This window comes from Mustela lutreola, chromosome 8 (assembly GCF_030435805.1).
Source record: "Mustela lutreola isolate mMusLut2 chromosome 8, mMusLut2.pri, whole genome shotgun sequence".
Classification (NCBI taxonomy): domain Eukaryota; kingdom Metazoa; phylum Chordata; class Mammalia; order Carnivora; family Mustelidae; genus Mustela; species Mustela lutreola.
This window is the reverse complement of record NC_081297.1, coordinates 110,989,273-111,003,907: the sequence shown is the minus strand read 5'-3', so window position 1 is coordinate 111,003,907 and position 14,635 is coordinate 110,989,273. Positions and strand designations below refer to the sequence as shown.

At 35.5% G+C, this 14,635-nt stretch overlaps 1 protein-coding gene across 4 annotated transcripts in view; it reads right to left on the bottom strand.

The window, feature by feature from the left end:
- Nucleotides 1–14,635, bottom strand: part of NAV3 (neuron navigator 3) — an 853,944-nt gene that overhangs the window by 225,643 nt on the left and 613,666 nt on the right. For 3 of the 4 annotated variants that reach the window (XM_059186398.1, XM_059186399.1, XM_059186402.1), the window contains exons 7-8: nucleotides 3,486–3,554; nucleotides 167–306 (exon numbers count right to left, since the gene is read on the bottom strand). In XM_059186398.1, the coding sequence (XP_059042381.1) occupies nucleotides 167–306; nucleotides 3,486–3,554 (209 nt within the window). The remainder of the gene's footprint in view (nucleotides 1–166; nucleotides 307–3,485; nucleotides 3,555–14,635) is intronic. The other variant, XM_059186401.1, reaches the window with a different exon arrangement.

Genomic DNA, 14,635 nt, shown 5'->3' with positions numbered 1-14,635 from the left:
AAGAAAACTGGAATTCAGGAGGGGGCAGTTAGAAAACATGAAACCACACTGATAACAACTCCATTCCAAAAGGCATTAACACTGTTCAAATATTGGACTTAGCATGTAATTTATAAGACCAATGCGTTAGACTTGTGCCATAATGATGTAATAGGCCAACACTTACCTTTTTCATTGCCATTTGCATAATTTGGAGGCTTGCTTTTGTCAATGCTGTTAAAGCTCTGACTTCTCCTATTTAAATTAGAGGCTCCCTGGACTTTGCTGTTGCTGCCTGCTGTTGGCACCCTAGAGGGACCTGGAAGCCTGAAATAATATAAGAAAAATTACATCATTTTTGTATATTACAAAAAGATAAGGGGTAAGAGGTTCTGATCAGGGAAGCCTTAGTGGAAAAAGCACAACATACGATGTTCTAAAATCTGTTTAGTAGAAAATGGTGGTTTAAGTGATAAATAAGCTAAACACAAGAATTTAGAATCTTCAGAGAAATCTTATTTCACTTTTCAATAAACATGCCCTCAAATGATACTAAGAATGTAGAGCAATTAGAAATAAAATAACCTTTAACTAAAAAAGCCATACTTACAACACCTCTGAGGGATGGCACTTTGACTTAAAAATACTATAACAATTACATGAAAAGCAAGGGAAATAACACAAATGTACTGTGTTCTCGAGGTGTTAATCACCTATTTGCATTTGTTGTTAAGTGGTTCTTATTGATGTATGGGACATTTGTTTTCCTCTTAGATAGCTGTTTCCTAAGTCAACTTGATAATAACAAGAAGAAAAAAGTTACTGAACAAATTGCTAATAGCAAATGCTTATTGCATATCTAAGATAGTAAGCTATTCCGATTCAAGCATGATGCAGAGACCAAAGTGATGAGTTAATTTGTATTTTACAGGTCTGCCTCAAAAAATTTTTTTTTCTTTAATCATTTTGCCAGAAATAAGCTAATTATCTAAACATTAGCTAATTATCTTACAAGTGGGGCCAGCTGATCACAAAGGTGATATGACAAGAAAGGATGCAGGTCTCAGAAGCAGAGAATCTCTGTTAACAGAATGGCAATGTAAAATACACCTACAGGGACAGTGACTTCAGCCAGTCTTTGGGGATGAAAGACAGGACGAGAGGAAATAATAGGCAAACTGTGTTAAAATTAGGGAAAGTTTGACGTTAGGTTGTGATCTGCAGTTATTCTATGCAGACTAAAATTAAGTATCAGTGTGGATCATTCCTGTCACTGTTTAAGCAGTTTCCATCTTGAAATTTCAAGTATCAATTATTCATGAACTGTGCCTACAATATACAATCACTGTATTTTACTCTACCCTGTTAACATATTATATATGTATAGTAAGCAATCTGGATAAATTAAGAACTAGTAATTAAGAACAAATATTGGCCTTCTAATTCATATTTAACAACATGGTACTAAAGGATGTCAGCCTCTTTGCTAGCATTTGCTGCCACCATGTGAATGTCACTGTGTACTGCTCAGATAATTTCTATTTTAAAAGAAATGAAACTCCAGGCCTTATAAATGAAGCACAGAAATTTTTACTGTTCTCTATACTAAGTTTTTAAAATGACAGAGCATTTATACCTGATATATTTGTGCCCAATATATCACAATTTCAAGATCAGTTGTTACTATATTCATATTTTAACTCACTTTCATAATTAATATATTATTTCCATAAATTATTAGGAAATCAAACTTTTAACACTCATAGTTATTTTTTAAAATAGTAACAGGTATTGCAACATGGAATGAACATCAGGAAAACAAAAATTCCAACTTAAAAACAGAAGTGTTGCTTTCTTGGAATAGTTATTAGTTTCAAAATATTGACTGTATTCTGGAGTTTAAATACATATGGCTAATAAATAGTTCCTTCAGCTATTTTGCCAATTAGAAGCTGTGCCATGTACAAGATTGGAAACTTTTCCAAATGATTCCAGCATTTAACTTTTACTCAGATGGATCTACAGGGTATGTAAGTATAGCACAAAACCATAGACACCAGGAATTTTGAGTACCAATGACTGCACTCTGAAAAATGACTCAATTAATTAATTTGGCCAAATGCCCCACTCATAATAAATCCAAGAACTATCTCTGCAGACACAGCTACAGACTTAGAAAGTTCATTCCAAACTCACACGTATAAACAAATTTTGTCACAGAACTTGCCCTGCTTGCAATGAGACTTGACCTGTTTCTAGAAAGCAATTAAAGTGCATTTTAATCTTTATTGTGACCCATGAAGGCAAGTGATCTCTAGTTCTCAGAAGAACAAATTAAAACAAATTAAAAAATCCATTTGCTCTTCTCATTACCCTAATTTGACAGGCAGCCAGAGCTCCAGATCATTCATCAAAGTAATAAAAAGAGAAATGAGAATGAAGCCAACAAAAGACAGAGAGAGAGAGAGAGAGAGAGAAATGTTCTATTAAATTAATGTACTTAAAATATATTTTTATGCATGAGTCTTAGAAGTAGTAATAAAAAACTGTACAAGGCAGGTCACTGTTTTTTTGCACATTTGAATTTACATCATTTTTCCTACTTTAAATTAAATGCCCTTTAAATTTTTCTCTCCAGAATCATTTTAATTACTATGGAAATGAACATAACTTAGAAAACCAAGGCAAGAGAAAAAGCACATACCTCATGTCAAGGCATCATAAGCAGTCCCTGTGGTCAAACATTGCACAATATGATACATTATCAGAGCAGTGATTAGGAAGCCACCAGTGAGGGAGATGTCACATATAATCACATAATAATCAAGGGTGCAAAACACATATGCTGTGGCTTTACTCAGCTGTACCATCATGCCTCTAGCAACTTAACATTTTTTTTTAATAAATCATACACTTTCAATATACATTTATCTATCAGTATTTTCCAAACAGTACATCATACAATCATTTCCTATAACAAACTGTCTTTAAAATATGTATGTCATAAAGAAGCAAAACTTTATACTATTATACGTAAAGGAACAATCCAGGTTAACTTGGTGACCTGGTGCTAACCTTCCCACAAAAAACTGTCAGTATTTCTCAATTCTGCCTCAAAATGTGCAATAATTAATGTATGCCCATCTCCAAAAACAATTACATTCTTGTCATATAACTTCCAGATTCTGTAGCCTGGAAGGAATGGGGCCTTCAAAGGCATGTTTTCCCTGACTTTCTCTAAGCCTAGAAGCTAGACTTCAGCCCAGTCATAACAGTATATATAACAAAACTAAAACAGAAGAAGTCAGAACCCATTTAATGATCTAACACAGACATGCTCATCCCGGAGAATGCATATGGAAATCCACTTGGAGGAATTCAGTCTTCTAAACTTTTCATCCAGAAGTATGTAATTTATGAAAAAAATTTAGTATGATAGGACAAAATATCACTGGGCAGTTACTTTATCATCACTAACAAGCAATAAATTAGAGATATTAACTGACCTAGTAGGCTTTTTTTGACTGGTTGCAATTCCACTGTGATTAGACTGAGTTGCATATCTGGCTGCCAGACTGTATGAGGAGAAACAGAGAAATTGAATTAAAGAGATTCTTTGAACATGGAAAGAAAGCACAACATTACAAGAAAACTATGAGTTAATGAAATGCGATTGGAACATGTATAAGCATGTATAAAGGATAAATTAATTAGAAAATTATGATAATGCAACATATATACTGTGACCTTTGATAAATGAACACACTATGAAACAATGCAGGGCATCCCTTGGAATTAAGTGTGTCATCATTGACTTTAAAATTATGGCCATGTGATAGTGTTCATATTATTTTGAGTAGGATTTCATTTCATAAAGAAATTCAACCTTTGTAAATAACTGGAAAAATTTCAGGAAAGCTGAAGTTTGACTTTACATAATACAATGAGCTCTTTCTCAAAGAGGTTAAAATGAACAGAAAGAGCATGAGAGTCATTATTTTCTTTAGTAAACTCTTCAAATCTGCTGCTTTCACTTGAATATTATTTCCAGAACCAAATGACTAAAATATTTAGTTTCTGACAAATGTATTGTTTGATCTCGAGTCCTGGATAGAAAGTTCTAAGGAAACGAACAAAACAAGATGGTTTTCCAAAGAAAGAACTATGTAAAAGTTAAATGGAATAAATTGGAGTCAAATTCTCCAACTGAACAACTGAACAACTATTAATGACAGTTTCTGGGCATTCTTGAGTTGTAGTTCTTAATAATTTTTAAATCAAAATCTTTGATCAAAGACACAAAAGAAAGCATTATTTAAACCAAGTTCCGAAGATCAGCGAATATTTTACAAACAAAAATGAAATTTTGCACTTAAACTAATTCCTGAATTACCTGAGTGTTCTGAAATTAGTGTTTTGAAGCATACGGTGAGACCCAATTAGATGTGAAACATGTTCACATATCCTGCGATTGGTCATGGATTGATGCCTAAGTGGAGAATCACTTTTCAGGTGAATTTGAGGGAGCACGAAGGCCCTTAAAAAGAGCCTGGACAGAAAGGAATATATCCTCATAGCTAGGAAGCTTTTCAGAACACTTATTTCTCACATTCGATATATATTATTTATTTGCATATAATAAATTCTGTATCCTAACTACATTGGACACTGAGAAAATTCTCCCAACTGCTTCAGTTAACAATGATACCAGAGAATAATGTAAAAATAAAAACCAAAGTGTCTGAATGAAATGAGATATTAATTTAAAATCTAAATTTCAAATACAAGCACTCAAAGTGAAGAAATATTTATTGTGTGTGAACTTCTCAATCTATTTTGTTAATCCAGAGAAAGAGACCTACCTCAAGGTTCACTACTATGCCTTACCCTGTATTCTACAAATTGAACACAAATATTAGCTGGAGAAATGACAATGAAATAATGTACTTTCTTTCAGGGAACAGAAACCATCTCATAGCATTTTCTTGCATGATTTTAAGGAAGTTCAGTAATTTCCAGGATAGAAGTGGGGTAGGGGAAGAAAACCTAGAAAGGTCAACTGACTTGCTAAAATTAGTTTGGTTTTATGGCCCACATGTGTTTTCTAATTTATTATGAGAGAACAATATTCTACACAATGCCTAGATTTTTGTTCCAAATTCTCATAACTTAATCCTTTGAAACTTGGCTTCTGTTCTGCTTCCCTTGCACTAGCTAAACTGTTGCATGAAGAACACAGGACTTTAATTAATTCCACCATACTCCAACATCTTTTATCTGACCCATATTGCTCCCTCTGCCTTTGTGAATCTCTCTCTTTCATAGATGGTAATACCAGTGAGCTCACTTGATTTGTCCATCATTCTCATTCATTTTCTCTTTCCTTCACTGAGTCCTTTTCCTTTATTGAGCTCTTTAAGGCATGATTTTTCATAGGTCCTCTTTCCTCAAACACTTGTATGCATTCTTTCGCTTAGCAATTCATTTTTTACCTCAGACTTTAAGTAAAATCTACTATACACAAGTGTTAATATGTGAGTCACACTCCCAATTGCCAATATCAACTGAGGAAAAGATGTCCACTTCTATGATTTTCAGAGTCACCACTATAAACACCATTTTCCTTCTTTTAACCCCCTAGTCTTAATCGGATCCTTCCTCTAATTTCTTGATTTCTATTCACAGGATCATCATTTTCTTTAGTCCAATGGGCATGAAACCTCAGTAGTTGACTCTTCTCTTTTTCCTTTTAATTATTGTCAGTAGGTTGTCACTCTGATTCAACCTCTACAAATCCATTTACATTTATGTTCTCTTCCAATTTCCTTTTTTATTGCACTAAATCAAGCCCAGAACACTTCCCACAATGTCTCTGGGTCCTTTTGTTTTTCTTAATCTTCTACCTGGCCCTGTCTCCACACTCAGTAGAAAACCACTATTTTTCCCCCATATTTGCTTGCAATACTATATCCCACATTTCAGACTTACAGTCTAGTCACAGAGTAGGTGAGGTGGTACAGCTCATGCAATTTATTGGTAAAACAGACACAAGAGACATGTAGACACAGCTCTGAGGCAAGACAGGGAAGATAAATAGAATCAGAACACTAATAAACTAGGAATTTTCAAAGTATCTGGATTGAGGATAGCGTATTTTTTCCCTGGAAAGATTGCCAAATGAGACTCCTTCTAGCTAACGGGTGGTAAAAATATCAGAAACAGAAGCACAAAAGAAATGCATATTTTGAGACTTCTTGTGGGTTCTATCAAAAAGTATCTGCTCATTTGATAAAGTAAAATATTGAGAGTGCTTTTTTACTTCCCTAAAATGGAAGACAAGAAAAACTTTGTAGTTTCTAAAGTGAAACAGCGTAATCTAAACATCTCAGGAGTCATGTTTCATCATCTATGCTCTAGGGGCTCTGGATACTATTGATATCATCCTTTTACAAATCCTTATCTCACTTAGCTTTTCTAATGCAACAGCTACCTCTGCGGCTACTCCTACTTCCCAAGTAACTGTTGACTCACTCCCACCCCCCCCCCCACTTAATTGTTATACTGTTACCATGAGTATTTTCAAAATTGTAATCCTAGGCAACAGCTGATCTACCCCTCTATTCTTTCTATCTCAGATCTACATTCTATACTCAAATCTCAATCCTAAACTCAATCTCTTTCTTAAATATCACCTTGAGATCCCTAAACATTATACCCAGATCACCTAGATTTCTCCCAGATATTCCAAAAACTTTCAAAACAACTCATTTTCCTTCTTTCAAACCATCCTCTCTCTCCAACTTTGCTACATAACTTGACTGTCACCATTTTCTCCACTGAACAATAAGGAGTTGTCTGGATCATTACCTACTGTTTTTCTTCCTTTGTGTCATCTCTCTTACAGACTCTAATAATACGTCTTCACTGGTCTCACTGTTTTCAGTCCATTTTTATTCCCAGACAAATCAAATCATTCCTCTCAGTCAACAGAATGCACTTTCCCAAGGAAAAATGAATGCCAACTGCTTTCTTTGAAATTGCTGTTGACTGATGTTGTCCACAAGATAAAATCCAAGCCCTGTGATTTTGTTTACAATATTTCAGTACGTCCCCTCAGACTCTTACAGCCTCATCCACTCAGCATATTTCCACCCCATGTTCTCCACTGTCACCACACCTCTGCTTCTTGCCTACGGCCTCTGTTCCTGTGGGTCCATGGCTTTTCACATTAGGTTTCCTTCATCTGAAATGCCAGTCCTTCCTTTCCCTGCATTATAAAATCTTACTGCTAGTTCAAAATCCTGCTCAAATCTCGCCTTCTGGTTGAAGCATTTCTCAAGTTTCCCAGAGTTAATTGTCCTCTCCTGGTCCACAAATCTTAATTCTCCTCTAATTATTAGGTTAATATGGGAATTTATCATAAATATCTGCATCCTGAGAAGATTGTTTTATTTACAAGGACAGGAATGATGTTATGTCCACTTTGCATTCTCAGCTCCTTTCATGGGTTTATAATGTGTTCAGTAACTAAATAATTGATTTATATTTACTAACTAGTATTACCAAACAATGATTTATTATATCTCCAACTTTTAAGCAAGGGGGACTGTTTTAAGAAAGGGTTTATCAGAAGTATATTAAAGGAAGAAAAAAAAAGCATTCATCTTCATTGTGTCTTTATTAAGTGATCTGCAGTTTATTTATTTTCTCATTTATTCCTTATAATAGAGCTACAAAGATGACATCTGTTCCTGACTGGAAATATGAAACCAAAGATATTATATATTAACTTATCTGTATACATTATACATCTTAAAAATAACAGTACTAAAATTTGAACTTTGGTCTGTTAGATTCTATACAATCTTTGCTATATTCTGCTATACTATCGTTTTTTGTTGCATATTGATAACAAATTGCAGTATTTTAATGCTTCTTTTTCTATTAATTCATTGTCCTGTGGATTTATGAATACCTCGAAGACATAATAAGTCACTATTATTATTATTATTATTTCAATACTGTTATAAAATAGCAACTCTTCTAATATCAAATAAGTCTACTTCAAAAGGTACTCTTTAGCATTCAGACAGATAATATTAATAATTTCATTCAATAGATCATTTTATAAAGAAATCAAGAATACGCAATAAGATAGTTTGAAAGAGTAAGATACTTTCACAGTATTTAAGCAACTCTCCTCAAAAATCTTCCAAGTAAATGCTCTCTTTTGAATTTTTAAGCAACATTTAATCGGGGCTAGGAAACTGACACAATAATTATAGCCCACGGCTTCCATGTCCATTGCACAGATGATTAATCAATCAATCACAGAATTCTTTCCTCATAAGCCCTGTGGTAGCTTCAAAATCCATGGCCAGGATTCAAGCAATCCTTATTAATCAAAAGAATTAGAATGAGAATGAAAACTTATTTGAATTTCTTCTTTATTGTCTCATCAAAATATTAAGACTTGAGTGGCTCAGTACAGGATTTTTTTAAAAAGATTCTACTTCTATTATAGTTATTCTAGCAGTGAACTTCCATGTAGAAGTAAAAGTATATAATCTCATTCCTTAGTTTTTATCCTCAAAAATCAAACTGGATCCAGACATAACGCACACATGAATCATTAAAAATCAACAAAACATAATATCTCAGCTTCACACAATCTATCATTCCTTATTTTCATTAGCTACTACCAAGTTTCTTCTGAAAAAATCTCAGTTGAAACAGTGGATATTTGAATTGTCTCAATTCGTGTTTAATTATTATGATAATTAAAAACTTTTTTTTTTCTTATTTATTCATTCTACAAATATCCTTTTAACACCTATTGTTTGCCCAGGTAAGAACCTGGAGAGCCACAACAACTTGCTAGGCAATTGGACCTTTGTCCCGATGCAGTAGGGAATACCAAAAGTTTTTGACTGCAGAATAAATGATAAATTCTCAGACTGAAGAGATCCTCTCTTAGATATATAAAGGAGGAACTAGGGAAGGAAGTAGGTAGGGACATTTAATAAGACCAAATTTCCCATTTAGGAGACCAAATGGGAAATTGCTGCTATAATTCAGGCACCATTTGGTGAGGGTCTGAAAGAAGACAGAAGTAGAGAATATAGAAGTAAATGATAAATGAGAAGAGTTATAATGGTAGCCGTAGGAACTGAAGCAGAGGGAAGAATTTAGGATGGCTCCTGGGCCTCTGGCTTGAGTGGCACAGGATAGTTACCTAGAGGCAGAGTAGGAAAAGGAGACTGAACATCCTTGGTATAGTTTCTGATGAGAAAAAAAAATCAAGACTCGACTTCTAGATTATGTTACGGTCACAGAGTGAATAAAGTAACAGGATATACTTGGAAGCTGGATATTCTGTGGTGAGTAAACCCACCTTTACAGTGCAGCTAAGGTAAAGATCATTTTATGATCTTATTGTAATGGTTCTCTTATAAAGTACATAAACACTTTTGGATGTTGAATGAATAAATAAATGAGAAATTGACTTCACATCCTTAAGGTTTTCAAAGTGGCAAAGTGGTAAAGATACTGTGAAATTTGATTCAGTTTTGTGTTCTATTTATTCTAATAAGCACATATTTATTGATGTAGTCAGGAAATTAATTCATCATGAAAGACTTTTATTGACTGCCTGCCTATATGTACTGGCATTATGCTAGAAAAAGTCCATTTGGAAAAATTAGATTTATACATGCCAGGCTTGTTTCACTATGGAAAGTATAACCCTTAAAACCATGTACAATAATTCAAACTTCTTTCTTAAAAGTGTAATTTATATTCAATGGAAAATGAATTTACCGCAACATTGAAAGGAGCAATATAAAAATATCAGGCAGGTGTGTACAAGTGGTACAATCGAATCTTTCTCTTCCATGAATTATTAAACTAAAATATCAGTAGTAAAAATCTAATACATTGGTTTGTAGCACAGAATTTAGAGTCGGGCTGCTTGCTCTACCTGAATACCAGCTTCGCTTTTGTTGTTCTCTGTCCCGATTTCCTCAACTGTTAAATAAGGATGGTAACTATACCTACCTCAAAGTTTTGTTGTTGTTGCTTTTCATCTTTTTTAATTAACATATAATGTATTATTTGCCCCCGGGGTTCAGGTCTGTGAATCGTCAGGCTTACACACTTCACGGCACTCACCATAGCACATACCTGCCCCAATGTCCCTAACACAACCACCCTCTCCCTAGCCCTCCCCCCCCCATTCCCTGCAACCCTCAGTTTACCTCAAGGTTTTTATGGGGTTTAAGCTGTAAATCACTTAGAAGACTGTCTGGCTTACATAAGCGTTATAACAGTTAAAAGGAAAATTCAGAGGGATTCAGATGTACATTTGAGAGTCCCTGAATGAACTAGCCCCCACAGGAAGCTCTATAAATATGATGAATTCATACAACATAACTTCCTACGTTTCTCAATCCCTATAATTCCTCTGCTCTCTTGTGCTTGGTCTTCCCAACACATCTTTGGTTCTCACCTATCACTTCTGAGGTTACTCTGTTTTAGATTACTCCAAATCCCACAAGCATGGACCTCTCGGTACAGTAGTTGAGCCTCAATTCTGGTTCTCAGTCTCTAGATTTATAATTACCTTGGGACAATGATTTATTGAAAGCAAAGTTAATGAAGTCTCCTTCTCCCTCCAACGTCCCTGGATACTACACACTCTTCTCATTTCCTGAACTCAACAGTATGAATCTCTACAGGTCCCAGTAAGACATCCATGAAACACCATTCCCAAAGCAGCTTGCATGGGATGAGACTTTCAGAACCTGTAATTCTCAGCAATGTACATAATTCAAAAAGTGTCTCAAATACAGATTTATTGAATGTTTCTGTTATATAATATACTGCTTAGATGAAAATACAATTTGATATGCTTATAAAATATAGTATATTTATTTTACTATTTCAACCAGTGTCTTGTTTTAGATTTGTACTCTAGTTTTACATCTAATTTGAAAGGCAAGGATAAAATGTCTCAAAAAATGAGACATTCCTCAAAACAACACCAAAACAATTGGCCTTGAAGAAGATATTGAACTAGCTACTGTAAGTCTGAATGTATTATAAAACAAATGAAAAGAACATTCTCTTGTTTGTTCACTTTACCAGTAAGTTCGGTTGCTACAATTCTGCTCTGAGACCTCCCTTTTTTGCCCAGCTTTATACTTTTTCCCTCAGTAATCTCTTCCACTTCTACTGTTTCAGTTAAAACAAAAACAAAATAAAACAAAACAAACAAAGAAAAAACAGGGTCAAACAACTTTCCCATGTCTGTATCTCTGGCCCTGACCTCTCTTCTGGGCTCCAGAGACACTAGACACCACTATCTAGAATTCCCATTAAATTATCAAATTCATGAAACCCAAAGGTGAATTTTTTTTCCTCCACCTCCTTCTTTTCATCTGTTTCCACCATTGCATCATTTTTCTCCTTACTGAAAAGTATCACTATCCAACGAGTAAAAAAAATAAATAAATAAAAAATGAAACCAAAATAAATGTTTCACCCTTACTTCCAAACAGTCCCCAAGTTCATTTTCCTAGTCAGAAACTCATGCCTATTAACATTACTCTGTTCACTTTCCTACCATTTTAGCTGCAGTACCCTTCCTACTCCTCTCCCCAAAGCACATCCTTCCTCTATCCTGTCACCATGGTTATGCTCCTAAGTTATAAACGGCATCATCTTTCCTCTGCTAAAAAAATCTCCAAAACAATCGTCCTTTACGTTCAGGAAATAAGTCCCATCTCTTAGACATAACAACCAAAGCCTCTATTTACTGACCTTCGCCCTTGTCTCTAGTCTTACCTGTCATCATACCCTGTGGCAATTTAAAAACAGAGCTATCATATACCTTTCGGTATTCCTTTCATTAAGAGGTAAAATCTTCATTCCACTGACCCTCTGCTTGAATCTGGGTGGGCTTGTCACTCCATCAACCAATAGGTCACCATGTAAGAAGCACCACGTTTTTGTGACTGCCATGTTGGAGAAGCTTTGTGTGGTTGCTATTCTGGGTAAGCTGCCAGACACATGGACTGAAAAGTCACCCTAGCAGTGGATTCTTCCACACCTATTCCGCCCCCCAGGAGTCTGTGACACCTCAGCCACTCCACCCTTCCCAGTGCCAAACACTGTAAGCAGAGACAAGCCATCTCCACTGGGCCCTGTCTGATTCCAAGGCTCACAAAATCCATGAGTTTAATCAAATGGTTATTGTTTTGCACAACTATATTTGGGGTATTTCTTTTCGAACAACAATGGATACTCAGAACACACTTCTATTTACACTTTTTCCTTGTCCAAATACTTGGAGTTTCCTGAATGTAAATGGCATTTAATTCATGAGTGCCCTCATCTAGGCTCTCTCCTCTGACTGCTGTCACTAAGTAACTCTGTTGGATTAGGTAGTGATGAGGGAGCACGAGGCTGGCTGAAGACAAAGCAAATGCTGGTGCCTTGCACCCCCCTCTCCACCCGCTCCCCTCCATAATGTGTGTAGCATTCCTCAGGCACCCCTGACTGCCATAAACGATAAACAAATAGTTAACTTGCAGAGATCACAATCCTGCAAGACAGGAATCTCTCTTGCTCTACAAATGTCCTGGAGATCTACAAACAGGGAGGTTACCTTATCAATAGCACAAATTTCCAGAGGCAAATAACTCTCAGTTCCTCAAGACCTAATGTCTCCCTCCCCATCATAAACGAAACTGGAGGAGGCTGAGGTAGAAGGGAATGTAAATGATCGCAGGATCATAACACCCCAAGAATCTCCCAACTATCTTGATGTTAATGGCTGGCCTAAAGATGACATTGATGAAGCCACAAGGGCAAGGCCTCCTCCAGGCACCTTGTAGGCCCTCTTTAACATATAAAAACTCCATTGAAACCTCCCTTCCCCTCACCTTCCCCCAACCGCAGGGTACATAACCTGCCATCCCTCACAACCCCGGGCAGAAGCTTTTCCTGCCCACAGGTCCTGTCCCTGTGCTTTAATAAACCACCATTTTGCACCAAAGATGTCTCAAGAATTCTTTCTTGGTCATCGGCTCCGGACCTCAGCCCACCGAACCTCACCTAGGTTCTAGAACTTCATCAGTAGTATACCTGATTGAACTACCTGTTTAAACATCTAGGTCTTCTATTACACTGTCAGCAATTTGAATGGTAGAAACATCACCATATCTGGACCAAAAATCTAGCATAATTTTGGCACGCAGTGAGGGCTAGATCTTTATTTTTTGAAAGGTCATAGCTTAACTTTCAAATCACTGATGAAAAACAACACTGGGCTCTAATGCAATATGTGAAGAATCATTAGGAACAATATCGTCTTTCATTCAAATATTTCATTTCATTTCCATATGGTATTCGCTGACTGTATAGTGACTGACTCATCAAAACATAAAAATCAGACACAAAAGTTATTCTTAAAGTGTATGTACTTAATACAAGCATAATTGAATAAACTATGTTTATCAGAACAAGGTAGAATCTAAAGGCAATTTTTTGTCTATGTAGGTTCTTTTAACTCCTCATCTATATTAAGAAATTGTATAAAAAGTTATTTAGGAAACCCTTTACTCCACTCTTATCTATTTACCATTAAGTCTTAGAGCCACACAGGGGCGCCTGGGTGGCTCAGTGGGTTAAAGCCTCTCTGCCTTCGACTCAGGTCATGATCCCACGGTCCTGAGATCGAGCCCCGCATTGGACTCTCTGCTCAGTAGGGAGCCTGCTTCCTCCTCTCTCTCTACCTACCTGTGATCTCTGTCTGTCAAATAAATAAATAAAATCTTAAAAAAAAAAAAAAGTCTTAGAGCCACACAAACATACTATGAGTAGAAGTCCCTACACAGAGTCCCTCTACAGTCAGACATTTAGTGCTTTTGATATCCAAAGAAAGAGAAAAACCTGCTTAATCATAATATCACATTTGTCCTTTTAACAGCACTATTCTTAAGGAACCAAAGAGAAATACAAAGAAATCACAAAATAGAAGGTAAAAAATTTCTTGGCTATGGGTTTTAGTGGACAATTTATACCTTTCAATTATGGTTCTATTGATACCATGTTAAAAAGGTAGAAATTCTCTCCTCCCAAATATACTGAAAATAGCTTGAGAGAAAATTAGGAGGAGGTTACCCAACACATACTATAATTAAGTATATGAGAAGAAAGTCTTAAAAGATGTTTAGACAAAATAACAAATACAACAAAGTAAGAAGTTTTGAAAATAGTAAAGCACACCCACTAACATTTTAAAATTAAAATATATTCCCTTATACATCCTATAATTGTAAGGGTAGATAGAAAACCATACATTCAGAATTAAGATCCAAAGAATTCTCTGAATCAAATTCTTCGTTTAGTGTAAAGACTTTCCCTTTTGCGGGATCCTTGTGCAATGTTATAGAATGGTAACTGATGTGCTAATAGCTCTAAGAAAGAGGGAGGTGTTCAACCACTGGTGCAAAAATATCTTTTACACCTCAACACTAAATATGCTCCTTCAAAAATATTTAAGATGTTTTGCAACAGCTACATGCATATTAGAGTACGTGATAAAAATACGGTCCCTATACTTAAATTTTGCTGAGACTTCACTGAAAACAGT